Source organism: Exophiala dermatitidis, assembly GCF_000230625.1.
Source record: "Exophiala dermatitidis NIH/UT8656 unplaced genomic scaffold supercont1.6, whole genome shotgun sequence".
In the NCBI taxonomy this organism is placed as follows: Eukaryota; Fungi; Ascomycota; class Eurotiomycetes; order Chaetothyriales; family Herpotrichiellaceae; genus Exophiala; species Exophiala dermatitidis.
In genome coordinates this window covers 2,790,341-2,817,518 of record NW_008751651.1, presented here as the reverse complement: position 1 = coordinate 2,817,518, position 27,178 = coordinate 2,790,341, and the positions used below count along the sequence as shown (strand labels likewise).

Here is a 27,178-nt window from a genome sequence, read left to right as displayed (position 1 = left end):
ACCGACTGGAAGTGCCAGGTGTGGCGTTTGGACTTGAGTGACCGACCGCAGCCTGAGTTGTTTCAAGTCACCGACAGACCGCACCCTGCAAGGCGGCGCAAAATTGGAAGGAGGAATGTGTAACGGGAGGCTTTGCTTTGCCGGGGGCCAAAAAAGAAGCGATGACTCGGTCAGTCCTTTAGGGGTTGTCGACCGAGGAGTAGAGAATGATGAATTAGGAGATGCAAGGGAGATGGTTGATGATGGGATGAGTTGGCGAAGTTTTGACGATTGACACTTGCAGTGGCAGTCTTGCAAGTTGCAGTTTCGTTTCGCGGGGAGCGCAAAAGACTGGACTGGCGAGAAGAGGAGCCGACGACGCAGCCCAGCCCAGTGCAGTGCTGGGTCTGGTTTAAGGGCTCCTTAGGCCTGCAGTGCCAGTCGCAGCGTGAAAAAGAGGCTGGTTCGCAGCGAAGGTCGCCTGGGGCTGGACGCAGGCATCCCTAATGGCTGGCAAACCCCAGCAGTGGCGCCCCAAAGACCTGGCAGCTGACCAGGCACGAGGGCCAGCTTTAGGTCCGCTAGTAATAATACTTTACTTTTAGCAGGGCCACACCCAGCAAGAAATGCTTGGTAACAGCCACTGCGGCTCCACGGTTGTCCAGAACGGGCCATTCTAAGCTTTAGCGGCCGTGATAAGAACTAGTTTGCGGGACTGTGCGGATGGTAACTTTGAAAGACACGATTCAATTCAATTCAATCATCCACGCGCCCACAAGACAGACAGACGTCAACGATTTTCTCCGCGCACATACTAGTACTGTGTGACTGTGATACAGTACCTCGACAAACGTATAGTATCATCAAACAGAAGACACCTACCAGGCAGGTGCCTAAGGACATGGTTAAAATGGCAGCATTCTACGGTCAGCTACAATTATCTGCAACACAAGTATCCTTCAAGATCCTGCCGTCCAAGTTGTAGTTCAAGTTGTCATCGATATGTTCCCGACTGCGCTAGCATGTGCCGTGTGTGCCGCGAACTTGCCACCGCGGCGACCGGGCCAACTCGTGTCTCTGGCACACTTGGGACAGTCATGACAAAAGGCCTTCAAATTCAGGAACAGGTGGTGGACAGGCACGTGCTCCATGTCAGAACCTGATATCAGGACGATCTGTTTCATCTAGGCAGCTGTGACTGCCAGTGCTTTGGCTCGTCGGGTAATAAAGATGGTTCAACGACTCTGCGGGTTTCAATCTCCGCTCTTACTCTGAAATGTTTTCTCATCTTCGACGCAACGTTGATTTGGACTTGTACGCTCTATGCGACGAGCATCGCCGGACATCTCGCACAGCTCTATGCCGTCTCGTGTCGTATGAATTTGAGGTCGTCGGGCTTTATCCTGCCAGTTCCTGGGGCACGCCAACGGCTGCCGAGTCCCCCAATACCTGTCCCTTACCGACCACTGCGGTTTCGCCCCCTTGCGCCTGGAGTTTGTCTTCCCAGCGAGCTGGATGGCTAACGGTATCCCTCACTTCTTAAGTGACCGAAGGCGCTCGCTTAGGCTCGAGACGCGAACCTTGGCGGAGACGCCTGAAGCTTTGCGATACGTCTTGCCTTGACGTACCCGCTTTTCATGTAGACGATTGCCAGGCGTGGGACTTTCCGGACTGTCAGCTCTGGCACGATCCTAACGTGCCATTTGATCAGGTATTGGTGTCGCCGCGCAGCCTGGTGTGCCTGGGCTCAGCGGTAGAAGTGCCTGTGGTGAAAAATACTCTTCTGGGGCAAAATTGGGATGCGCTAGACCCTCCAGTCCTTCTTGCTCGTGGTCTTCCTCCTCCTCCTCCCACTCGAAGTGCGGCTGCAGCCTAGGCGAGGACAGCCTAAAGCTGGCAAGGGAGGCGATGTCCCTCTTGATCTGCTGAAGTTTGGGATCGTCGTCCATGATAGCATCTTGGCGGTAGATTTGTGGCATCATGAACAAGTCCGCCATGCTTTTCAGTGCGCTCTTCTGTATCCACGGCTGAGGCTTTGCCCACACCTCTTTGGCCTCGAGTTCATTCAGCGCGTCGGTGAAACCAACATAGCCAGCCTTTTTGGCCTTTGTCAGACTGGTCAGAAGATGCCAGAACAGATTCCTCTGGCCGGGTCGATTGTCGTTCTGGAACTCCAGGACCGGGTCTGCTGCGAGATCACTCCAGTAAACCGGCTGCCGATCCAGTGCTCTGAAAGCCTGCTGATGGCCCAAAACCAACTGTCGGTCAATGAAAAAGAGGCGAAGGCTGATCGGACGGTCCGAATCTTGCTCTGAAAGGCTCGATGACGGAACGATGGATATCTGTCCCCGATCAAAAGCCTCCGCGATCCTGGTGTGGAGCATGATAAAGTTGCGCATCGAATTAAGCATAGCCCGGTCATCGATCTCTCCGAAAGCATACTCGATTGTCCCCTCGGCAGTATCTGCTGGGATGATGTGAGCTGTTTTGACCAGCTCTCTGGGCCAGTAACGCTTGGTCACGGCACACCACAACCATGTGTCTTTGCCGTCAGGCTCGTCATCCTCTAGGTGGGCTCCGTAGCACTCGATTGCCTGCCTTCTGATTTTGTCTCTTCTTTCTCCCGTTTCCGCAATCCCACGACGCCCCAGAACGGCCGCGGCAGACTCGGCGGAGAAGAGAACAGCAATAGCATCCGTCGATGCACCATCATTGACAGCATTGAGAATTTCCTTCCTCCAAGTTGCAGCATGCTGCATGAGATACGAGTGGGAGTCGTGTTTATCTTGTAACATATCGAAATCACGCGTCGTGATTTCTATGAAGCCACTCGTTGGGAAAGCTGAGCTGGCTTTCCGCTTTCCGCCTATCGAGGTTGGTTAGGGGGGAAAGGCTCACATTTTTTTTGGAGAGGATATCGATGCAAACACGCTTACCTGTCCGAACACTTTCCCTGGGCTCGGGTCTCATGTTCGCCAACTCTTTCTGGTCAATCCGTCCACGGGTTTCTTGTATTTCACGAAGGACATGGTAAACTTTGAGAGCCTGTTGAGCCAGCAGCTGATTCAGGAGGATAATACTCCCTAGATACTTGTCGACCTGCTTTAGCCTCTCACTCTTTCCATCAACGGTCTGGTAGTTCTGGGCAATCTTGATGACTTTGTTGGTCAGTCTCTGGATCTCGATGATGCTCTGTAATACTGTCTTGGAAATGTCTTTGTTAAAGCTGAACTTCTGGCTTGACTCCACGGGCCGCTCTTTGCTGAAGACGCCGGTGACTATGACGGTCATTTCTCTTGCAGGTCGAGCATCGAGGTCGCCGATTGCTTCGAGGATGTCGTTGTAGCGCTCTCCGGGCAGAAAAAGAGGGGAATTCATCGCGTGAGGACCAGCTCTGCAGAAATAGAGGGGCTGCCTGATCTCGTAACAGTTACAGGCGAGGGGTTTGAGGTTGCATAGGGCGCGACCGCACGGTGGACTGGGATATTGGTGAGGACCAACGCAATAGAAAGACGTGGACAAGGTCTATATACCTTAGACCCCTGTATAGTATATATACCGTACAAGTAGTCCACCCTTTTCTACCGTAGGCATTTTTCTACCGAACATATACTGCGGCGCGACATGGTAGTTGCGCCGTTAAGTAGGTGACAGTGGCAATAGGAGCGAAGCAAGATGTGAAGTACTGTGGCAGATGAGAGAGAAGAGCAGGTTAAGTATGAAGAGTAACGATGCCGGTAGTGACTCAGCTTGACTAGATTTGTACCCGTGCGGAACAAAAGTACGTACCTAAGTAAAGTTAAGTATTCGGAGATCCGTGAACTGTTGGCGTGCCTAAAGCACCTTGGCAGCAGATCTGCCGCTGTCAAGTACAGCTCTGTGCAGTGTACAAAAGCTTGTTCTAGGTGGCGGCCAGGAAATCAACCCTACACTGGCAGTTCAGTACTACATTGTATAGTTGAACATTATGAGCCATCTCTCTTAGCAGAATTTCCACTCTCCCACTTCGTTGCGCGGACATTGTAGATAGAATCTAGCCGCGCAACAATAATAGACATACACAAAAATAATCAATAGTCCCAAAACATGTCGGATCCAAAGTATCAAAGACTTTGTCATCACTTGCCCTAAGATCACCCGTGCTATTCGGAAAAGCTCTGGCTTGTCTGCGTTTTCCAGGCCAGCTGTCGAGCACGAGCAAATGGCCTGCGGCAAACAAGCGAAACGTGAACGCCAGATTACAACATACATGGGCGCCATATCGGCAATTTCCACAACCATAAACAGACCATCGATGTTGGTTCTCGCCACCAGCGCCGTGCAAAGCACAAAACAAAGGAAATCCAGAGCCCGCTGTCGAAGCAAATACGTCAACTCGTTTTAATCGTAATACATGAAAGAGAGAAAATGAAAGGAAAAACACAATTTAACGATCGGAGGGCATTGGCCGTCTCCCCGACGGACTTCCCTGTGGCCTAGGAGTGGGCTCCTCTTCGAGATCGACAGTCTTGTTCGGAACAGGAGTCACCTCTGGGTCCATTTCGATGTCCGCCACGTTGGTTCCTGGCTGTGGTGGGAAGATGATCGGGGGTGTGATATGGCCCCGACTTGGTGAGCGCTCCAAGTCCGGCCCAGGATGAGAGTGCTGCGACGATGTCCTCTGTGTCCACTTGCGTGGTTGCATCGCCGAGAGACTGGTGGCGGAAGAAGGCTCCTCCGGAATTCTCAGATTCTCCATCTGCTCTTCGAGGATTTCCAACGACTTTCGGAGGCTATCCGGCTCGGCTGTACGCTCGTCGTTCATGGAAATGACACTGCCGCGACTGTTGGTACGCAGCATTTCAGTCCCAAGTTTCGAACTGGGACGGGTGTTCTTCCCAACTGGCGATCGAGCCCGAACTTGTACATCGCCAAGCTCTTCATCCTCATCGTCTCCTTCTTCTGCTGCGCCAGTGGAGTTCCGCAAATTCTTCTCCAGGTGCTCCCGCTTCAATTTGACCGCGTCAGAAGATGTTTGCCGGCGCGGAGTTCGTAGGCCATATCCAGCACGGTCGTCTGTGCAGGCACTCGGAGGCGCCGACTCCGTATGGACCAGGTGAGGATATCCTGTGTGAACGTAGGGAGGCTGTCCAACGACAATATCGTCCGAAATACCTAGACCTCCTTTTGCCCACTCGTCAGTCGCTGCCCGCGACACGATAACTGGGATGTCATCGCCCTTGAAGGACTCCAGATCGCTGAAGAATCCGCTACTACCGATTGAATCTTCACGGCTGGACGCCTTGTAAGAGGAGTCTGGCATGGTTGGAGGCTGACTAGATGCAACCGAGCTCGGGCTGTCCTGACTGCGCACAGGGTCGAAACGAGTGGCGATGGGGGGAATAGCGAGCGGCGTGGCCAGTTTCATGTCCTTTGGCGGCGGTTTCCATGCACAGTATTTGCAGAGCATCTCGGTCAACTTCTGCATCGTGGGTGGCTTCTGCATCAGCGTGTCAAAGTTGTGACTCTCGGGCAAGTCCTTCAGATAACCAGTGATACACACAATGGGTGTATGTGTATTGGCGCTCTTCGTATCTCGGATCATCCTTGCAACATCCACGCCGTTGATGAGCGGCAGCTTGAACTCCATGAAGATGATGTCAAACTGGATCTGACTGACTGCTAACCGAAGTGCATCAGGGCCGTTGCTCGCCGTCACTGTGCGACAACGGAGTTTCTCAAACAGCCTCTCCATCACCATGCGAGACACCGGGTGGTCTTCACAAATCAACACGTCCAAGGGTCGATACATTGGACCGTCCAGGAAGTTGATCTGTGACAACCTCCTTGAGCTCTGTCTCCGACGCTGGACTTTGAGTAGTGCCTTGGCATGAGCTGACTCGTTATCGGATGATGAAGGTGAAATATCCCGTACCAGCAGCTGACTTCTGCGTTTGTGATGGCCAGGAATAAAGCCCTCCCGGGGAGTTTGACCGTCACTTTCCTGTGATCCAACCGTTTGAGAACGGGTCCGACCATGTAAGCTCGTCTGCCGTTGGGGCGCTGTCATGGCCTTTGCGGGAGACAGTGCAGGCATTCGGAAAGGTTTACCAGGGGAAGAAGAAGTAGAAGGGCCTTGCTTGATGGATTCGGGAGGGATGTCGAAGAAACTCCCGGGCACAAGCGAACTGCTTCCTTGCGACGAGCCGGAAGTCTTCCTTCTTTCGTGGTGTTGGGCGGTGGAGAACTGGACTAGCAAGGGAGAAGAAGGCTGAGACGGTCTGCTCGGCGAGGAATTCGAGGTCGCCAGGCCCGAGGGAGATCCTGGCCTGTGGCCTTTGCTGATTGACAATGCGCGCTTGACGGGCATTGGCATCATTGGACTTCCTTCAACCGAAGGACCGGGAGAGCCTACAGCCGGACTGTTGGCGGCAGAAATGGCCTGAGAATGCGAGTAGCCCCGCGCTTGGGCCTGCATGGCTTCCCTCCTCATCTTTTCAACAATGTCTTTGTTGGCTTTCTCCAACACAGGCAGGTTTTTGAACGTGAAATTCCCGAAGTCATCAGCGAGAACCGGCTCACTCAATCTTCGACTGCGCGAGTCACGAACAATGTGAGGAGGAATGTGCAGCGGCATCAGACCCCGTTTGCTTGAACCAGCTTGAGATTTGACACGGAATAACGCATCATGTGGACGATTGGCGTAATCGGCTTCATTTGGAGTAGGCACTGCCGGTGAAAGCTGATCCTCTAGCTCTTCCGGGAATGATGACAGCGTGGCTCCACGGGCATCAAAGTACTCCGTGTCTTCGGGATGCTCGGGGTTTGGAATGAACTGAGCCTCATCCTCGAGCAATGTATCCCAATTGATATCGGCGAACCATGGGTGTGCTTGAATCTCACGCCCGCCACTGGGATACTTCTCGTCCAGGTTGGCTCCAAGCCGTTCTCTAGGGTCCAATTGGAGTAGTTTATTGATAAGGTCCTTTGCCTCGGGGCTAACTTCCACCTCATCATCCTCGGGCCAGGCAATCCTCCTGTTGAGAATGTTGTCAAACACCTTCTCGGTGCTCTCCGCATTAAAAGGCGGATATCCGTAGAGGAATTCGAACATGATGCACCCCAGAGACCACCAATCGCACATCTCGTCCTGCCCAGTACCATTGATGGTTTCTGGTGCCAAGTAATCGGGAGTACCGACAAAGCGCCGATCAGTGGCCTCGGGATCAAATAAGGGTGGCAGCACCTGAGAAGTGGCAGGGGCTGGGGGAGGTTGCGAGATGTTGCTCATGGATTGTGACAGCGGGAAGAGATCGGGCGATTCGCTACCTTGGCTGCGTGTATCATCTTCGACAACGCTTCCCCGAGGCGTCGCCTGGGTTGGAGCGTCAGGGGATTCTTGGATCTCAAGCTTCTTGAAGTATTGTGTCAAATCATAACTGGACCCACTGTCACTACGATCGCCAGGGCTTTTCCAATAGAGCTCCCGATTCAAGGAGCTTTCCCTGTTCAAGCTGAAATAGGATGGTTGGTCGAGGCCACCGGCTAGAGCTGGTGTCATCAGAGGGGTCGGAGCAGGTGAATGTGGCCCTTGGTAGTCGAAGGACGCAGACCTTGACGTCGGACCTGAACCTGAGGCGGAACCTGTGTGCGTGAAGGGTCCTTGCTTCAACAAATCGGGTGCAGGTTCGTCAGGTTGTTTGAGAGCACGCTTCTGTCGACCGATCAAGCCCATGCGCGAAAGACCAAAATCTGTCAGCTTGAGATGGCCCTTGTGGTCAATCAAGAGATTGTCCGGCTTAAGGTCACGGTGGACGATGCCTCGGCTGTGCAAATGCTCAACACCGAGAACGACTTCGGCGATGTATTTCTTTGCCCAATCTTCACTCAAGCCACCCAGGATCTTCACGAGAGAGGCGCAATCCCCTCCATTGAGGTATTCCATGACCAAGTAGAGGTAGTCTTTGCTCGAGAAGGTCCAGTATAGTTTAGCAACGAAATCACTCTCGCCTTGCCACATCATGATGGCACGTTCAGCCTTGACGTTGGTCACTTGATTTTTGGCAACCATGTCGGATTTCCTTAAAACCTTGATGGCAAAATATTCACCCGTGATCTTCTTCTTGGCCAAGTAGACACTACCAAAAGCGCCTCTACTGATGGGCTTGATCACCTCGAAATCTTTGATCGATGGAGGCTGGGCACGCTGTTGGGGATGGTTGATTGAGTTCAGCCTTGGAGACGAGGGCGCTTTGTCGGACGAGTGCATGGACGATTGCCTTCGGTGAGCATGGTGACTATGCATGGGAGGCATAAACTCTCCTGTAGTCAACAACGGCGAGACGATAGGCGACTGGGCGAGTTCTCCACTCGGAATCCTCGGCTTCGACATGCGGAGTGGCGACGATGGCGGAGGGTACCTCACAGGGGACTGCTGGCGATGAGGAGAAGCTGAGTTGAGATTACTAAGGTGTAAACTTCTCGTTTTCCTATCACGGGAAGTTCCCTTGCGGCCATGCTCCGACGTCGACAGAGGAGACTCGGCACGCCAATGGTTGGACAATATCGAGGATGAAGGTAGGCTGTTGTCGCTGTCATTGGCGTCTTCGACATATATTGGTCGCCTGGCGGAAATTGGTTGTGGTTGAGACACATGAGTACTCTTGTATGACTTGGGTGTAGGACACTCGACTGGGCTGTTCGAACCTGTAGAGACTGCTTGGGAGGACGACCGCCTCTGACTCCTCATTGTAACGTTCGGTATGTCACGGGGATGTCTAAGGGCGGAGGCCATGGACCTGAGGCCAACATACGAGCCACTGTGGCTATCCTGAGGTTCAACTGCTTGCGGAGTGGACTCGTCAATGAATTCGTCGGTGTCTCCTTGGGCTTCAACGTTTTCTTCCGTGGCGGTCTCTTCGTCGAAATCGCTCTCACTAGACGACAACGCCTCGCCCGCTGCAGCTCTTTCGGCCTTGATCAGCGCTTCGCGGATACATTCGTCAACTTCAGCCATATACTCTTGGCGGATGCGTTCCGCATATTCCAAGATGTATTGATGTCGGTACACGGCGTCGACCTTTGCCCGAGCCAGTCTTTCCGTGTCGGCGCTCAGAGCAGCTAATCCAGGCTCATTCTCCAGGCTGATTGGGGGCTGCCATTGCTTGATCTGAGAGATTTTTGATTCGGAGTGCGGCGATTGTGAACTGAAGTCGTCTTCCGAACCATTCTTGCTGTCTTTAAACGACGGTACATTTATCTCGAGGGCGGTGTCACAAAGATCAAGGATGAGCTCCACGATACGAACAAGTGGTCTGCGAACCACAAACGACCGAGCGCGGGCATGGCCGAGCCCAGCAGTGGATGGGCTTCTGGATCTCACAGGGCTGGCGGCATGAGATGCTGAAGCCGAGGACACGGCAGATGCTGGGGTCGGGGACGGCCCGATTGGCAGGCCTTTGTACTCTATAGCCGGAGTAGAAGTTGAAGGAGTGTCGATACCAGAAGGTCTTCCTTGGCGAGCTTCGAATGCATCCAGAATCTTGACAATGGCGTGACGATGTTCCGCAAGGTTCTCCTGTATCATCTGAACATCCATCTCGGCCTTGTGCTCCTGCACACACAAATCCGAATGCTTTTCGAACCACCACGGCACTATGGAACGCTCACAGACTCGACAGAGGATTGGCAACGGCGGAGGATGGTTCTCTGGGTCGTTAGCACCCGCCTCTGCAAGCTCAGTGAGGTATTTGGCAAGTATCTCGGCGCCAAACCCAAGCGTTTCGACCAATGCTTGTGGAAGCGCGATTTCAATGCGAATAGGCTTAGTAGCTGGCTGCAACATCCACATGGTATGAGACTCTCCGCCGGAGGTGCGGTCGTATACCATGATACCCTGGCCTTCTAGCTCAAGGGTTGCTTTTCCGGCATCATCGGTTTCGACATTATCTTCTCCAGGTTCTTCCCCGTCCTCAGTCGGAAGCATGGGTGCCATGTCCGAAGAGGTGGCGATCCTCACAGAAAACTTGACTATTTGGCTTTTGGAGTAATTGCTCTTCAAGGCCTCTATTGCCGAGTCAAACACATCGGGATTATCGCTGACGAATTCCGAGATTTTGTGTCCGCGGACAGCGTCCAGCTCCGTGCCGACCACGTCGGTCCAGGAGGGGCTGACCCATCGTACATGGCCATCGAGGCTGAGGTCAAGAATGATGTTGCGTGTCTGCTCCGCCGCCTCTTTCAGCTCCTGGGTACCCTCTTGTATGTCCTGGCTGAATGACCTCTCCATAGCATGGCGAGTCATGTCATTGCCAAACCCAACTTCGCCCTTGAGAGCAGCAATTGCAGGCGGCTGCAAAAACTGTCCTGTAGAGCCATCCTCTGCCATTACTTGTGCTTCTTTTAGGACGTGTTGGCGGTTCGATGGAGCGAGGTGAGTTGTCGCGGAGGACCGGGATGCGTCCCAAGACTATCAACCCGCCCGGGTGGTCCAGAGGCCTCTGCTAGCTTGACATTTCCATACCGCAGGAAAGATAAACTCGGGTTGGTAGCGGAGGGGATTTCACTGAGGGCGAGAGATCAGTGACGCTGCTCTTGTCGAGGGTTGTAGGTGTGGAACCGCAAAGGGATGAAAGACAGCAGGAGGGGTGGCGTCTGACGCGAAAGAAGCGTGGTCCGGCCTTGTCGTCCTCTCACACTGCGAACAAAGGGCCTCACAGCCTACATCAGGTCAGCAAAACTGCCAGGAGAAGGAAGAAACTGGTCGTTGGTAGTGGACGACTGCGGGCATTCGGTTTGGGAGGAGGAGTGTATAACGAGTATGCAGGCGAGTGGTCCAAGTTCGTAGTACTGGGTAGCGCAGTGCCATGCAGCGCAATAATGCTAGCAGTACTGGACTGGTGCTAGCAGTAACGCAGTGCCGGTGAGCGAGTGGACATACGGTACCCTTCAAGTTACGGACCCTGTGCTACTGGAAAGAGAACAAACAGCCCACTGGCTCTATTCGATGAGAAACAATCAGACTACCAAACTACTGCTGCTCGTAGTACTACCACTGCCCTGGCAATGCAATTGTATAGCATGAACTGTGAACACTGTTCGCATGAGTGCTGCCAACATCCTGGTAGCGGCAGGCCAGCAATTGCAAGCCGCATTATTATTACCTTATTTTTATTTTACACGGCACGCTCAGCTGGCTCTGGCATTGGCAGGGAGAAACTGTCCGGGGCACACCACCGCCAGCAACCACTACTAATAATAATCTTAGGTACCTAACATTGCCTACCGCGTGTGGTATCTGTGCCTGCCGCAGTTGGTGGGGCAGAGAGGAAGTCTTTCTGCTGGTGTTTCAACAAGGGGCACCATGTTCAAGTTGACCTTTTGTTCTCTTCAGATGGTCCGAGTCTTCGAGGCACGACTTGCAACCGAAAAACAGAAGAGAACAACATCACTGAAACTGCTAACCAGTGGCATCTGGCTCCCAGAAATCCAAAGAGTAAGGTATTCTAAGGTACACCTACCTAGGTCACATACAATGCAGTGTAGGCATTGGCACTACTACTAATCATCCGCCTCCCCTTGAAGTCCATCCCTGCTCGATGCCTTTACAGTTTATTTTTTAGGCGCTCTGCTACTGCAGCTCGCGACTTCATTAGCCCTGGGCTATACTCTCTCCCGTCGGTCCAGTAACGGCCACTCTATCGTCGGGACCTCCTACTACTGTCTATATCCAAACTCGGGTCCGACGACACGGTTGCCGCGGACGAGCCCATTAGGCTTGATCCCACTAATGATTTCATCTTGCTCCGAAAGCTGCCTTCCTCAGGAGAACAGGGGAAGACGAAAAAGAAAAAAGAAGCAACCATATTCCCATCCTGGTTTAGCCGGATTATCCAGTCAAGTTGTCCATCTTCCCGGCACTGCACGCGAAGATGGAAATGTGCGAAGGAACCCAGAGGACAGTCTAACATCATACCCTCCTCCACCTGTTTGTTGACAGTTATTCGGTTACAGAACAATAATCTGCATCTGCATTACCGGTGCCCCGGCAAGTCAGAGCCCTAGTAAGGCCGCGACTGTCATGGGTCACCTCCCTCCTTGCGGGATTTCCAAGTATCATGTTCCTCCACGGCTCCTTTGAAAGCAATCGTGCTATCTATCAGAAACAACCATCTACAGCCTCAACTGGTCGAGCAGTGCGGTAGTCGCAACGCTTTGGCCACGGATCAACCTGGGCGCAGGGAATTGGCGCTTTGAACGCCCAAACTGCAGTGAGGTGAAACGAAGGGTTGGCAGTGCCATGTCCAATGAGACCTTGGCTCTCGCATTATTGATCAGCTGCACTGCAAGACTTGTGTGGACAACCTTGCAGCAGCAGGACGATCCACCATCTCTGATCGTGATGCTGCGACACTATTCTAGGTCTCTCTCATCATTTCAACCGCCCAGAGTTCCTCATTGCCGGGGGCCACAGAACTCTTTTCCAAAACGACAATCCTCACTCTGCGGAAAAACATTTTGGTGTTTTCGAATCTCAGCTGACCCATCCGCTCGACGCGAAGGAGGGCGCCAATCACTACACCAGTTCAAGACAGCGCTACTGCGTGTGAAGTGTCATCCTTCATGCAAGACAAGCTCGCGGCATGGCACCTCCGGCAATAGTAATACGCTAACTACCTGTAGGTGGTTAGGAGGGGCCACATCATTGTTCTATGGTTTTCCGCTGTGACCTTCACCCGTTCGCGCAAAGATATAAAAGGTTGGTTTTCAAAGATCAACATGATACTGGAGGGTGGTCGGAGTAAGGTACACTGGCATGGTACTACTTGACCAAGCACTTTCAAGAAAATGCATGGGCACCGGTGTTATCCTGACCAAGAACTGCCTGCGTACACCTATTTGCGTGGGCGAAAGCGCTTTCAAAGTGGAAATAACTCGGGGTCTTGAACCATGAACACAACACAACAGCGCCGCTTGAAGGTGAAACCTGCATAAGATTCTCACAAGGGACGAGGGAAAGAAAAGAGGCGAGACATTGGCTGGAATTTCTAAAAGAGCGTTCGCATCTTGGAAGCATATTTCCTCTCAGCCTCCAATCCTGACCCTTGGGTGATACTAGTACAACTCACCGACAGGCACACAGTTCTTGCACTTGTATTTGTAATCTTTTTGTGCCGCTCAGAGATGAAAAGATACATTTGTTTCTCTGGGAGCAGGACCTTGTTCTTTTATTGGGTGATCGTCTCCGCCGCCGACTTCCCGTGCCAGATGTCATCTGGGCCGCCTTGCACACCGCTCATATACCTACCTAGGTAGGTAGGTAGGCATCACTTTGGACGGCTTTTTCCCGAGACCATGTTCGGCATAACTATGGATGACCCCTTGTTGCAGGGGCTCTGAAAATACAGGGCTGCATTGACGAGAGTCTTGGTGCTGAATGTGAAGTTGTCGCGTGGACACGCAGAGCTCAACTCCTTCCGGTCCAAGAGGCGAGTCTATTCGAGCCCAACATTGACAGCGCCATGGCTTGTCCGCTTCAAGCTTGTGCCTCGATGCTAGTAATTGCATCAAATCGCAAAAGCTCAATACAGGGCCCCCTTAATCTCACGTGTGGCATGCTTGGTATTCAGGAGTTAGCGTATACTGCATGGTGCTCAACGTCTCCACACGCGCACAGTAATCCAAGGCATCCGCTCATCGATGTCTCGGCGCCTTTTGCTGACTGTAGGATGTTCGATGGTCCATTTATTGCACTTTCTTTTGACCCTCGGTCTGGCGCGACTGTTCTTCGTCGAGTTTGTACCATTTGACCGCGCGGGCGAAGCCTTCATCGATAGGAACGATGGGTTTGTATCCCGTCCGGCGCCTCAATTTGTCGCAGGAATAGAATCGGTGGATGCAAGCATATTTGACCGTTTGCCGATTGAGCTTTCCCTTGCGGCCGGTGAGCCAGTTGAATGTCTCGGCGGCGGCGCCCACGGCGTAAGCCAGGCCCGTCGGTATGGCCCAGATCTTGTCGATGTCAATGTTCCGACCGTAGCGGCTGTAGAGGTAGCGCGACGAGTCCCAAAAATACGCTGGCTGCTCGTTGGTCACGTTGAAAGCCTCGCCGTCGACCCGTTCATGATCGAGCTCCACGGCCAAGCCGGACCGGCGGCGTGCGTTGGTGGCGAGCAGGGCATCCGTGGCGCAGAGAAGGCCGTAGACCACATTGTGCACATAGGTATTGTCGAATAGATTGTTCCCGGTCCCGAGTTGAATGTGCAATTGCCATGCGGGCGCGACGCTTGCGGTCCGTAAGATGGCACCACTGAACCCTCCTCTGTCACCTTCACCCACGATGCCGGCAGGGCGCACGGCGCAGGTCAACATGTTTCCGTACTCCGGCTTGTCGTTGGCTTCCAAGGCCAGTTTTTCGGCATAGACTTTGGTTTCCGAGTAGTATTCGCGCGGGTTCGGGCAGACGTAGGGATATCGCTCGTCGGCATTGATCAGGTCCGAATCCCCATCATGGACCACGCTCGAACTGCTCGTGTGTGAAAACACTTTGCATTTACCGCCCCAGTCGCCCAGCTTCCCACCAGCAACTTCCAGCAGCGTCCGTGTTCCGTCAATGTTCACCTTCCGCAGAACCTCGGGCGGCGCCTCCCATGATGGCGAGGCCGTATTGATCACCACGTCGGGCTTGACCTTGCGGAAAACGTTGAGGAGGGCTTCGGAATTCGTAATGTCCGCTTCATGGTATGTGCAGCCGGAGAAGAGATTCTGCGTACAGCGCAGGTCGAGGGCGTGGACTCGAGTGCCGGTAGGGGAAATGGGAGGATATCGTGAACGCAAGCTAGGGAATGTAACTGAGGTGATGTCGGAGGTGGCAGGGTTGTGCAGCTCGTAGCTGTGCTTCTGAGTCTCTCTGCCTAAACTTGAACCTCCGGGCGATTCATTCTGGCCCTGCTGCTCGGACGGGAAGTTGAGAAGCTGGTCGACAACGCGCGAACCCAGGAATCCGCAGCCTCCAATGACGAGGACTGTGCCGTAGGACTTGGGCGACACGCGACTCTCCGCCATTTCTCCGGCGGATTCTGACTTCAAGTGAGCACGAAATCAAAGAATGACAACTGCACACGCCGACTGACCGAGGGATGTGCTGGCAAAGGTACTACACAGTGTACTGTAGTTCCAGTTTCTACGAGGACGCCAGTCGCTACAGTGGAACCGGTCCGGAACATGCTGAATCCCTGTGGCGTGCGAGACGGAAATTATGGGGATCTTTAGTGCGAGGCTGGACATCCAAATTGACAGGAATGTACTTTAGAATTAAAACGACCAGAAATACTACAACCAGGCATCAATGTTCTGAAGACCACTGTATGAATTCATCAAGTACAAGACTGCATCTGACACAAGCCGCTGTTCTAGGACTATCCAGCCACACAAAGCAAATGAACTGCTGCTGGCATGCGTACCTAGGTAGATATGGGAGCCCATATTGCAAGCGGCTTCACCTTGGATATGCTTTTCATGCTCCTTGCTCATGCTGGGACTGGTTCATATCCTTCTATCAAGCAGTCTCGTCCTTTCTCGCCGCGAAGCGTGGGTCTCCCGGCTTACTCAGTGCCGGCCATGTCGCTCGCCATTTGGCAATACATCTTCGTCTCTGCAGGCATGCAAGCTGTCCCGTTTTCAAGACGTCATGCTACAACGGGTCTTCGGTCGTTCGCTGAGCTGACCTCCGGAGCTGGCGATAATACCTCTTCTTGTCCGCTTCCGAGCCCCAGAGCAGCTTTGTGGCCTCGGGATGGACAATGGTTCGCGGGTCGTAGGGAGGTGACTCTTCTTCCAGCGCTTCAGCGATGGCCTCGATGTGATTTCGCAGCTCATCGGGGCGCTTGGGAAAATAGCATAATACGCCATCGTTAGAAACTCGGTGATGATAGATGGGTGTTTCGACCTTGACACGGGGCTGTTCATCAGGGAAGCGAGGACTGATGCTCAGTCTGATCTTGAAGATCCCGCCGTCAAGGTGAGTCATGGGTTTACCAAAGTATGTCATCAACCAGACATAAGGATTGTTGTTCTCCAACTCAACCGAGATGTTGTGGCACTTCTTCTGCTTCAAATACTCGCCCAGTTGCTCGCACTGTCGCCGGACATGGGCCGCCTTCGACGCCTCGCGTTGACTCATGGCTAAGCCTTCAGCGGCCCAGGCTGCGGTCTCATCGCGTAGTACTTCCTTGATGCGAACGAGTCGCTTACCAAGGTCGGAGTATCGAAACTTACCATCCATGGTATTACCACCACCTTCGAAGGGCATCTTGGTAAAGTCTGAGCCGTCTTTCTGCTTTGGGCTGTTGACAGAGACGGTCGTCATGTAGTGCTCATAGTACCAAAGAAATCTCCGCTTGAACAGGTCTTTGAATGGTTCGAACCTGAGCTTCAGTGCAGGTGTCTCTTTATTGTCTCCGCATCCGTCTGCACCCTCCCCAGTGGCCCATCGCGGAGATTTGTCGGTGGCCACCGAACCATCTGCCTGAATACCCAGGGCGTCCTCGAGTTTTTGGATGACAGCAACGCGGAGGGTCTCATGTCGGATCTAAAAGAAATCAGCACATCAACCAACGAGTCGCGCCACACTTGTCGACCCACCTTTGCACAATAGAGGTCGTTCATCTTGTTATCTTCGGTCCCCTTGGCGTTCTCGTAGCCAGGCTCATTTTCGTAGGGATTGTTCGACATCAGACTTTGTATGGACCATAATATTGACTCCAGTCCCTGCGCGGACGACCACTCTTCGCCAGGCCTCTCTCCATGCCACGTCCCTAAGATTGATAGGCAGACTTTCCCTCCTGCGTAAATGTTTGGGTTGAATCGTGTCCTGCCTCCATTTGTGGTTTTCGCCTCGACTTTTGGCGGCTTGCTTGGGTATTCTGACCCAAAGGTGATGGAGAACTCAAAGAAGCCATACTCGTACGGTGTGCCGTGCGGGCCGATAATAAGGGCTTTCACTCGACGGACGTCTTGTTCCTGGCAAGCGACTGCGATGGCTGTTCGAATGTTAGACGCTACCACGGGGAAGGGAACAGTACGGTAACTAACAGAGGTCACTGCCTTGTTGGATCTGAGTGATCTCCTATGTTGTCCATCAGCATTTCATTTCTATTGCAACAAACCACTATCTCTCACTCTTGATATCCTCAGGATGGTCTGGTTCGACATGCTGTAGGCTGGATGGTGGAAACTACTTCATGAACGGGGAAAGAGAAGCCAACAGCAGGGACGCAGTCGGATATTAGTAGGCTTGTGAAAGAAAGAGACATTGTTTGAAAAGTTTGAGGCCTGAAAGGGTTCGCAAGCAGAAGTGATGAGGCTGTGTTTCACAGGCGTCAGTGACTGGTGAAGGTGCTAGCAACACTTGAGGTTCAGGTGGCAGGATGCGCGAAGCCGCAATAGAAGCCACGGTCGACTGGACAGGAGCAGTTCAAGTTTTCTGGTTGAGGAGGAACTGCAACCTGAACCAAAGGGCGCAGCGGGATGGCACAGCGATCCAGTGGTCTGGATACGGCGATAGGCAACAGCAGCGCTGCGGCCTGGGAGGGAGCCAAAGTCACCAGCCAAAGTCACCCGACGCGCCAGTCCAGAGCGCAGCCTGCAGTGAGTGAGGCACTTGGAATGATACGAGCCCAGGCAAGGCTGAGAAAGCCCTGCAGGGACTATCAACAGCGGCAATCAGTTCTGGGGGTACCTAAAAAGTACCTGGGTACAAGGTACAGTCCCTAATAGTAGAAAGAGTGAGATATAGCCAGGCCGTCGCACTCGCAGAGGAATAACAATGTTGATGGCGGGCCGCGAGGAACGTTTATGGTCTGACAGAAAGCGGGTGAGCTCCTTCTCCGTAAATGGCCGCAGGCGGGGTTAGCTTGTACTGTCAGACTCTTCTCTTTTCGATTATGGCGGGGTGCCAGCCACCAACATCACCGACCAGGGCACTTCTGAGCATTTTACATATACCTGAGATTCATGTTTTTCGGGCTCCCTACCCAGCCAGCCACCAACTGGGTTGCCGGAATCCGCCCTAGGATGTTTCTTGTCACCTACCAGCAGCATTATTAATCTACAGGCTGTGCAGTGACATCTGGAGACAATGTACAACGTCGTTATAGGTGAGGAATAGTTCGATATAGCAGAGGTTTAGTATCGGTGGCCTGGGAATGATGGTACAATAACTAAAGGGGTATAAGTACCTCTCAGGTAGGGACACACCACCGCTACTACCTCAAGGTCGCAAGTTGTACAGAATCATGCTGCCCCGAACCGAAGTCGTGATTTCCGTCATGTACAATGCATTCTATAATCCCAAAGCAAACCGCTCCATTCCCTGTAACCACAATGCCCTGCACAAACGTCCAAAAATCACCCCCTGTTTGGTCGGGGCCTCTTCAACCAGCCGTAAATGCATCTAGAGCCGTCGTATCGTGGTCGTGTGTCTCATCCTGTTTCGTCTACTTGAAGTAGGCGGAAGTAAGGAAAAGCATGTAGCCCCCTGACACTCGTCCTGGGCTTTTCGAGAACACAAAGAGTCGTGATCATGCAATGTCAGAGCGAAGGCTGTTCCCCATACATCAGAAGAGCAGGACCTCGGATGCCAAATGTTCATTCTGGATTGAGCCTCTTCGCGGTGGTCGTGCTCCAGTCGCTGCTTTTTCGGTGGTCTCGCCTCAGGCCGCCTATCTCTTGACGGCTAGTCCGCGGTGATCTGTCAGTATCATCGTCAGGATGTTTCGGAGCAACAGGAGTCTCGTTCTGATGATGTGCTTGCTGCAAAAGCACTTGGACAAGTGCTTCCGCATGGGCGCCAACCTCATCAGGATCATCCACCGCGAGGACCCCTTCTGGCGGAGGTCCAGGGATGTCGCCGATGTTCGGGTCGTCAGTCTCGCCACTTCTAGAGCGCGTGCGTAACACCCAATGGTCCGTGTCCTGACTGTAATTGAGCAGGGAGACGTTGGCCTCTGTCAATGCCATTCTGGAAGGACTCTTTCCTTCCGACGTGTCCCCACGGTAGGCGCCACCTTCCCGCGTAATCGGAGCCTCGAGCAGGTAATTGTCACCTACAACAACTGCTGGGGCAATGTGACTTCGCGCAGCACGATCCGCAACTGTGGCAGACATCAGCTTGGCATTGCGGAGATCTCTTGCTTTGTCTTCTGCCTGTGACCGCCGCATTGCCCGATCGGCTTCCGTCTCTGCGCCTGGAATTTCTGTATCAAGGATCTTCCGTGACAGATTCGAACGACGGGCGGCAAAGCCGGTTCCTGGCTCAGCAGCCCTACTTGGGGCATTGGAGACATCTTGGATTTGTTGTTCGGACTCGAGCTTGAAAAGGGCGGACATGATTGCGTCATGCTCTGTACAAGTCGAGGAATTGTCGGTGCAAGCTCGGGTGGTAGACCGTATCGACGGACCCGCGGTCGTTTCCGCCTTCTCGTCGCTCGCATTGCTATCCCGACCCGTATAGATCCACTTCATGATCTTTTGTTCAAGCAGCGTTCTCTTCACCGGCTTCGCCATGTAGTCGTCCATTCCGGCCTTTTCGCATTTTTCCCGATCGCCATGAATGGCAGAAGCAGTCATTGCCACAACCGGAATCCTCGAAATAACCGGGATGCTTGTGAAGGGTGCATGGTATCTCATCATATGAGTGGTGCGGTACCCGTCCAGGACAGGCATTTGCACATCCATCAGGATCAAGGAGGGCATCGGATACGCCTGAGCTTGTTCAGAGGTCATGTCTGAAGAGGTGGCTTTCAGAAGGTACTCTAGTGCCTCCTTCCCGTTCCAGACGGCACTGGCGGAGAATCCCAGGGCTTTAATGAACCTGAGAGCGATTTGTTGATTGACCGGGTTGTCTAAATTCATTAGTCTATACACTGGGAATTCCAGGGGCGAATGTACGCACCTTCAACGACAAGAATATGGTATTGGCCTCGCTGTACATCAGACATGGATGTTTCAGTGGCGGAGGACGGCACCAGAGCTGGGGAACTGCCTCCCGTCACGCTCGGAGGACTGGGCAGCTTGATAGGTGGAGAGAGCCTCTGGGACCTCCGTTTCACCTCTTTCGAGGAAGTACCCATGGAAAGAGACAGTTCGGACTGCAGTCTGTCGGGCATCATCCCCACATCTAGAAGGGTCGGGGAGGCAGTGTTCTGATATTCAGGCTTCTTGAAGGGAATGACGAAAGTAGCCTTGGTACCGGCGTCCAGCTTTGATTCGAGGCTGATAGTCCCGTGCATCAAAGCAACAAGATTTTTGCAGATTGTCAAGCCCAAGCCAGTGCCGCCAAATCGTCTCGCTGTGCTGGAGTCTGCTTGACTGAAGGGGCTGAACAGCCGCTTCTTGACCTCCTCTTCGATACCGATGCCGCTGTCCTCAACGGAGAACTCAACAGTGATGCTATCAGAGGTTTCGCTGGTTATGCAAGCGCCCAATTTGACATATCCGTCAGATGTAAACTTGATGCTGTTCGTCAACAGATTTGTGAGAATCTGCCGAATACGGCCGGGGTCTCCGAGCAAAGCGAGATCGGGCGAAGACCCAAGCCGAATGTCGCTGCAGAATTCCAGGCCTTTCCGCTGGGCTGCATATAAGAGCATTTTGGATACATCTTCAAGGACAACATTGAGGCTGAACTGAACCTCCTCAATGTCGAGCCGACCTGATTCGATCTTGGAGAAATCGAGAATATCGTTGATTACCGTCAAGAGAGAATTGGCGGACCGTTGGATGTTCTGAGCAAACTCACTCTGTTCCTCGTCCAACGCCGTATCCATGAGCAAGTCGGACATACCGAGTACACCTGCGATGGGTGTCCGGATTTCGTGGGACATGTTGGCCAGAAAATTGCTCTTCATCTTACTCGCCTCTTTGGCTGCTCGTTCATTTGCCAGTAGCTGGATGTTTTCTTGCTCCTTATGTCGTAGTTGTGTGACTTCGGTGGCGATTCCAATAACACCGCCAATGTAGTGCTCGTCTTCCACGCCATTCGGCCCACGCTTACCCTTGAGAGGAACCATTTTGGAACGAAACCACCGTGAATTGACCTCGTTCTCACACACTTCTAGATCAGATTCGCCACTGAGAGTACGCTTGACGGCGTCACGGAAACAGTCCACACAATCTGGATTAAGGTGTTTTGCCAGCAGGTCGTAAATGGACTTTCCAATCGCGTTCTCGTGAAGTTGATCCTCTGCGAGAAAGGTGCCCTCGAAGAACGTGACGTTCTCTTGTCGGTCAACAATCCACAAGGTCATATGAGAGTGTTTCAATAAGTCTTTGAGGTTCTGGCGGTCTCTGTGGCCCGCGAGCTTTGCGTCAACCACATCTTGAATATCAGTGCAGCTTCCGAACCATTTCAATATCTTCCCTGATCTCGCATCTCGCAACGGTAGGGCACGGCCCAGCATCCACCGCCATTCGCCATCGTACCTCCTGCACCGGTACTGAGTCTTGTATTCATCTCCGGTCTCCAGGGAGTGCTTCCATTTGCGCAGGGTGTCGGGCATATCTTCCTCGTGAAAAGGTAATTTCCAGCCATGTCCCAGGGACTGGGCAGTGGTGAGTCCGGTGTACTCATACCACCTCTTAGAAAAGTAGTCAATCTTGCCCTCAGGAGAGGTTGTCCAACACATCTGCGGCATCATATCACAGATCAAACGGAATTGCTCCTCCTTTTCAGCAATTTGCAGGGCAATCTTGTCGGTATACAAAGTGACATCTTTAAAGGCGATCATACCTGCGAGGAACTCGCCAGATCTCTCGTCGAAGACGGGATGACCGCTGACATCGAATATGGATTTCTGTCCAGTGAGGTCATTTACCATACCAATCTGCCAGCTAGTAAAGGCCTGTTGATTGCGGCAAAGAGCGATGATGGGATTGTCGATTTCTTCAAGCTCACGGGAGAAATCTGTCGACCAAGGACGGAACCTGGATATAAAGTCGTAAGACTCTCCGGACATTGGGTCGGTGTCAACAGCTAAGAGCCGGCGAGCTGCCAGATTGGGGTAAACCACGCTTTCGTCCCTCCACATGGCGATTAGAGGGATCTCAATCGCGCTCAACATCGCCTCCTTCATCTTGACCACCTTATGGAGGTCCGTCATTGTGGGTGAAGCCACACAGCTACCAGGCGCACGGGTAGGTGGGAATGCAGCTGGGTTTGCATTTTCGCGGGGCGTGACAACCGCCGACGTAGCAGCCGAAGAAGCAGGAGTATATGAACGAGACGAACGGGATGAGCGGGTAGAGTTTGAAGAAGGGTTACGATGTGCTGCTTGCTGGTGCGGGTGATGCTTGGAGGAGGGGCGTGGCGATGAACTGGTGAAGGTCAATGTGAAGAAGCGCTGTCCATCCAGCATCCAGATACTGATGATCATTCGGCATGTTGCTTGGACACGCCCGCCTCGGGGGTTCCTCTGCCTCTCAGTCAGGTTCTGTTGCCGGGAAGTCGTGTGGTTGGACGAGATAACGACGTCGACCACCGTGTCCGCACATTTCTGTGCCCTGTTTCGCAATGGTGAGGAATCCCCGGTCGAGTATGTTGAGCTTGTCGGCGTGGTCTCACCACTTGCTGTCTCGGTCACATGTTCAGTTCCTGGGGAGGTGCGATTCCGGTCTGGTTGCAGACCATCTGCAAGATTGTCGAGGAATTTGTCCCAGTCCACCCAGATAGGCACACCTTCCGAGACCATATCAACGCCAATCTGGGAAAGCGCCTGGCCTCTTAGCAGTTCCGTCGCTGACACCTGGTCTTCATCTTGATTGACTCCAAACAATCTCCCCACAGCCGAATTGGCAAGCAGAACAGTTTTGAGAGAGGAGAGAACAAGGAGTGGAGTGGGAAGGGTCGAAAGGGCGGCGAGGGCGACTTCGGTGGTTACTGTAGACTTGGGGACATCGATGTGCGATGGTTTCCGGGGTGCGTCGTCGACATCGCTGCATCCGTCAACAATAGGGACGACGGGTGACCTTGACGTGGGAGAGGACCGGCCATCTCTCATGACCATGGCATCGAAACTCGAGGAGCACAAGTAGGGTGTCGGGCACCACTCCTGTACCACGCCAGATGATTGGAAAGACGTGGATTGGTACCACAGTGAGAGTCGTAATTCGTGCTGGGAGCGCGCTCAGACAGATGAGGAAGGCGGTCCGATAGTACAAGAAGTCAGAAACATGCAAAGGGAGAAAGGCTAGATTGCGTATTCATTGTTGACGGTGACTAAGGATACAGGGCAAGGCGGTCATATCTGCTCCAAGGTTGTGACCAGTGGCGGAAACAGGGTCAGAGAATGGACGGTGAATAAGAATCGCAGGACGGATAATGATATTCATGATTGTGCCTCAGGAGGATCTAGGTCGTTGGCAGTAGTAGGTGCCAGATGACCGTCTGGCATGATTGTGTACAGTCCTTGAGTGGTCTCTGGGAGTGACAAAAACCTAGAAGACACGCCAGCGGCAGGCTGCGGGAGGTATTTTGCCTGGTTGACGGTTCCTGTGGTTTGGTTTGGTAGAGAATCTGCCGGGATCCAGTTTCCAAGCCCACTCTTGACGCTTCCCGCAGCTTAAGATCTACAGACACGGCCTAATAGGGAGCCCTCCTCAACATTCCATGCGCGAGCCTTTCCAGCTTTCTGTCTCCGGCGTAGCCGCATAATATCGTTTTTTGGCAGTCAGTCCATATCCCTGGGCAGCCGTCAGATGTTCGGCTGTGACTCCGAATGCCTCTTCCTTGTGACTGATGGAGGGCGTTGGCTTAGGGCGCCGCTGATGCGGACAGGCGAGATACACTAACACGGAAACGCGTCTTGTCACAAGTACCCACGGCCCACGCTCGTGCTCAACCAGAGACCTCGCCTGACCAAAATGCCATGGTCTCAGTTGTGCCAGAAGCCAAATTTACCATCTCCCTAGGGCGCGCTATTGGCAAACCACCATCGAACGATCGTCCACCAACGGGCGCCACCAAGTGTCCGTCTCCCAGCCGTCGGGAAAGCGAGTTCCAGTCCACTCACATTCCACGAACACAGCCGCGAACTGAACTTCCGTTCCGTCCCATTCCGACTGCTAGGCAAGAAAAACACCAGATATAGGATTGAAGGGGCCCAAAGGTGAATGGTTACTTGGTCAGCATATATCTGTCGGTTCCTGCTATATCTTCGGGCTGTTAGCGGTGTATATGGCTGTACAATGTTGTATACAGTGAAAGCAGCATGGCTAAGACACTTGCCGATGAGGGCGCTCCGGGTGGTTGCCGCTCTCCCGGTCCTGATGGATCTACCCAGCTTTTTCCGTTGAACGGCTTCGCCACTGCAATAAAAGATTATTCACTGCGTTGCTCACACTCAAGAGAATCGAGCAAAATGCCGCCGACTCAAGACAACAATCGTGCTAGTGCACTACGCCTGCTGTCTCGGAGAGCAGATCTGGTGAGGATCCATCGCGCATCCCTTCGACTAGCCAGCCTATTGTTACCTGAGGCGCCGAAAACTATCATCGTCATCACCACTTGCAAATTGCACTTTTGTATCTTGCAGCAGGCAACGACATGATCCGGTCAGATAAGCTGGCCATCAAGCGGATGGTATTAGGGTCAACGATATGGCACCAAAGCATACTGTCACGGGCTCTAGATGCATCTGATATTGAGCTGGTAAGTACTAGCATTCTGTGACGGTCGATTAACACGACTCTATTATGCCGGCCACTAGGTCTAGCACCGTCAACGGTGTTGGCTACGTCTCTGCATTGAAGATCTTGACAATCGATAGCGCGTGGGCACAAGTCTGGTCGGGAGCGGCCACTACTATCGCCTTGTCGCGACTACCACAGCAGTTGGTATTGGGCTGCCTGGGTTGGAACAAGCCTCCGTGCCTCCTGAGGCAGGTGCTTGAATTTTATCGGCGTGTCCACATCACTTGTGAAAACTGCTTCCCGAGAGAGCACGGGACACGGCGCTCCGTCTCTGGGCGGAGGAAGCACGTGCGGCGCTGGCGCGCTGGAGAGGTGTTGCTCCACTCCCATCTCCTTCGCCCTGTCGACCGGCAGACAAGGCGGCTGTTGGCGCTTCGCCATCTACCAATGTTTGAAGGCTTGCTTTTCACCTACTGGTCGGTGTGGTTCGAATCGCTCCAAGATGTGCGCTTCAAGACCATACAATACGTACGACCCTCTTCAATGCCGGAGGGCCTCATCAGGTGTTCCTAGCTTGTCGAGTTCGTTGTTGAGATGACGGGTTGAGGGACACTACTTATAAATAAGCGCACGCATGAAGAGGCAGGACTTCATTGCCGTGATGGGGCCCAAAGTACGGCGGATCCTGCAAGGGCCGTTGGTCCCTCTCGAAGTGACTGCACGGAGTGATTGTTGTATGTCCTACGCAAACGGATTCGTTCGCTCGAGGAAGAGGCACTTCCTATGGGAGATGCGGGAAATGCGGCCAGAGAGGTCGAATATTTGGAGCTGTGTCTAGAGCAGCTGCGTGAATAGGAAGATAAGGATGCCAATAATGTTGGCGAAACTAATGCAGGGGCGGTGACGGGCTGTTTTAGGACTTGTGCATTATCGTCATAGTTGTGGAAGAGGAATGAGATTCTGTTGTATTGCTTTGCAATGGATACGGGCCTTGTCGCAATTCTGCGAGCGCCTTCCTCGGTCCACTGCAATGGCTGACAGGGCGTGTCTGCTTGCCAGTGAGAAGGTAAAGGCGCTTGCCGTGTCCGCTTTGTATTGATCATAACGATGTTGGCGACTGAATACCTGGGTAAGTTTCGTTGGTGATAAGCACATCTGTTGGTATTGCCCTGTCGCCTGACGCCTTATCATCCACATCGGAAGCCTAGGCCGGTGGTTAGTCTGCTCCTAGGATCCATCGCATACACAGCCTGAGGTTCGGAGGCGATACGCCGCCAGTCGGGATAGTGCAGATCCTCCGAGCATCTTCAAGTTATAGGCAATTACTTTCAGCCCGAGGCACAGGTTCTGGATTGTAGAATCCGCCAGGTCTATCTCTGGAAGTCTCAAAGATACACCGTACACCCACCATAATACTCCCAGGACAGTGGCAGCAATAAGAAATGAGATACAATGCCAGTGGTGTAGTTATTTTTTCGATCGTTCGGTCTTAGGTAACCAGGTCGTCACGCAATTGGCCATGTCGAAGACGCCATTTTAACGGTCGCCGCCAGTCATGCTCCGGGCACTGTCTTTTGACTACGGCATTAATTCAGGTTGTGATGACAACAGAGGCCATTCGATACCAGGCGTGTTTGTTCTTCGGCGACGCCTATTTTCTTTCGAGAAACTCCGATCACATAATACCCAGAGAATCAGCACCAATCATCTGCAACGAACGGTGCGTGCTTGACCACCGAAGCGACCTCGATGTCCGGCCTAATACAGCTCAACCACTTCACCGTGTACCTTTACCGGCTTGCTTGACGGTTATCATCGGTCAGGATTGGAACGAACTGCAGGAAGGATCAAGGGGGTCGGGAACATGCAGAGATCACTCGTCGGCGGTGGTGTACAACGTACAGTTGTCCTGGGTTGTATGGATCAGTGGCTGACCTGCAGTGGTTGACGTCAAGTCTCTCTGTAAAGGAGGTGCAATCTGGGAATCACAACCTAGATCCTACCATCGACATGCCGCGGTGATGGGTAATCATGGATAGCTCGGCTTCAGAGACCACCTTTCGAGGGGGCTATCGCGCCAGCAACCTGGAACGAAAGGACCGGACTCTTGCAGCTAGACTGGTCTTATTATAGGCTAATGTTGCAAGCGAGGCAGAGGTACATTGTGGATCGTGATTGCTGGTCTCCCCAGTCACCAATCCGGGGCCGCTGTGGGCTTGACTCCGTGCCATGCAGTGCAGTGGTAATTTAGGTAGGAACAGGTGACTAGCAGGGGGGCGTGATACAGCATGGCGATGGGGTGCAGAGCCAGCGCGATGGCGATAGCGACTATCTGGACCAGTCTCGCGAGATGATTTGATATTCGAGGAGATAGGACCGAAAGTTTGAAGGTCGCCGTCTGGGGTTGCACTGCGCAGCTGCGGGCACTTGACGGCATCTTTCACCGGCCAGCGACCGGCAAACGCGGTTTTCCGCCACTTAGGGCGCCGAGAAAAGCTTGGCTTCTTCGGATCGCCACAAGAATTTCTAGGAAAAG

At 53.1% G+C, this 27,178-nt stretch overlaps 8 protein-coding genes across 9 annotated transcripts; 3 read left to right on the top strand and 5 right to left on the bottom strand.

Moving 5' to 3' along the window:
* Positions 1-1,670: 1,670 nt before the first annotated feature.
* Positions 1,671-2,774, bottom strand: HMPREF1120_07813 (uncharacterized protein; the record flags this gene model as incomplete). The annotated part of the gene is made up of 1 exon (XM_009162046.1): positions 1,671-2,774. The coding sequence occupies one exon, from the start codon at positions 2,772-2,774 to the stop codon at positions 1,671-1,673; it is 1,104 nt and encodes a 367-aa protein (XP_009160294.1).
* Positions 2,775-4,405: 1,631 nt separating this feature from the next.
* On the bottom strand, positions 4,406-10,345 carry HMPREF1120_07812 (protein-serine/threonine kinase; the record flags this gene model as incomplete). Its single annotated transcript, XM_009162045.1, has 1 exon — positions 4,406-10,345. The coding sequence occupies one exon, from the start codon at positions 10,343-10,345 to the stop codon at positions 4,406-4,408; it is 5,940 nt and encodes a 1,979-aa protein (XP_009160293.1).
* Positions 10,346-11,361: 1,016 nt separating this feature from the next.
* Positions 11,362-13,584, top strand: HMPREF1120_07811 (uncharacterized protein). Its single transcript, XM_009162044.1, has one exon. It carries the CDS (start codon positions 12,257-12,259, stop codon positions 12,683-12,685), a length of 429 nt encoding a protein of 142 aa, XP_009160292.1. The 5' UTR covers positions 11,362-12,256; the 3' UTR covers positions 12,686-13,584.
* Positions 13,585-13,701: 117 nt separating this feature from the next.
* On the bottom strand, positions 13,702-15,021 carry HMPREF1120_07810 (sterol-4alpha-carboxylate 3-dehydrogenase (decarboxylating); the record flags this gene model as incomplete). The annotated part of the gene is made up of 1 exon (XM_009162043.1): positions 13,702-15,021. The coding sequence occupies one exon, from the start codon at positions 15,019-15,021 to the stop codon at positions 13,702-13,704; it is 1,320 nt and encodes a 439-aa protein (XP_009160291.1).
* A 628-nt stretch (positions 15,022-15,649) lies between these two features.
* Positions 15,650-17,169, bottom strand: HMPREF1120_07809 (ubiquitin-conjugating enzyme E2 Z; the record flags this gene model as incomplete). Its single annotated transcript, XM_009162042.1, has 4 exons — positions 15,650-16,546; positions 16,600-16,997; positions 17,050-17,083; positions 17,137-17,169. 4 exons carry the CDS (start codon positions 17,167-17,169, stop codon positions 15,650-15,652), a joined length of 1,362 nt encoding a protein of 453 aa, XP_009160290.1.
* Positions 17,170-18,603: 1,434 nt separating this feature from the next.
* HMPREF1120_07808 (hpt sensor hybrid histidine kinase) lies at positions 18,604-23,018 on the bottom strand (the record flags this gene model as incomplete). Its single annotated transcript, XM_009162041.1, has 2 exons — positions 18,604-19,859; positions 19,910-23,018. 2 exons carry the CDS (start codon positions 23,016-23,018, stop codon positions 18,604-18,606), a joined length of 4,365 nt encoding a protein of 1,454 aa, XP_009160289.1.
* Positions 23,019-23,600: 582 nt separating this feature from the next.
* HMPREF1120_07807 (uncharacterized protein) lies at positions 23,601-25,828 on the top strand. Its single transcript, XM_009162040.1, has one exon. It carries the CDS (start codon positions 24,706-24,708, stop codon positions 25,213-25,215), a length of 510 nt encoding a protein of 169 aa, XP_009160288.1. The 5' UTR covers positions 23,601-24,705; the 3' UTR covers positions 25,216-25,828.
* Positions 25,829-25,985: 157 nt separating this feature from the next.
* On the top strand, positions 25,986-27,150 carry HMPREF1120_07806. Of its 2 annotated transcripts, XM_009162038.1 has the most exons (2): positions 25,986-26,540; positions 26,584-27,150. In XM_009162038.1, exons 1-2 carry the CDS (start codon positions 26,244-26,246, stop codon positions 26,662-26,664), a joined length of 378 nt encoding a protein of 125 aa, XP_009160286.1. In that variant the 5' UTR covers positions 25,986-26,243; the 3' UTR covers positions 26,665-27,150. The 2 variants fall into 2 exon arrangements, with proteins under 2 accessions (XP_009160286.1, XP_009160287.1); XM_009162039.1 differs by having other exon boundaries at positions 25,986-27,150.
* Positions 27,151-27,178: the final 28 nt, after the last annotated feature.

Coding starts and splice junctions, on each gene's coding strand:
- HMPREF1120_07807 (XM_009162040.1), top strand. CDS start 24,706: ATGCCGGCCACTAGGTCTAGCACCGTCAACGGTGTTGGCTACGTCTCT.
- HMPREF1120_07806 (XM_009162038.1), top strand. CDS start 26,244: ATGACAACAGAGGCCATTCGATACCAGGCGTGTTTGTTCTTCGGCGAC. Junction 26,541..26,583: donor CGTCGGCGGTGGTGTACAAC/GTACAGTTGTCC, acceptor GCTGACCTGCAG/TGGTTGACGTCAAGTCTCTC.
- HMPREF1120_07811 (XM_009162044.1), top strand. CDS start 12,257: ATGTCCAATGAGACCTTGGCTCTCGCATTATTGATCAGCTGCACTGCA.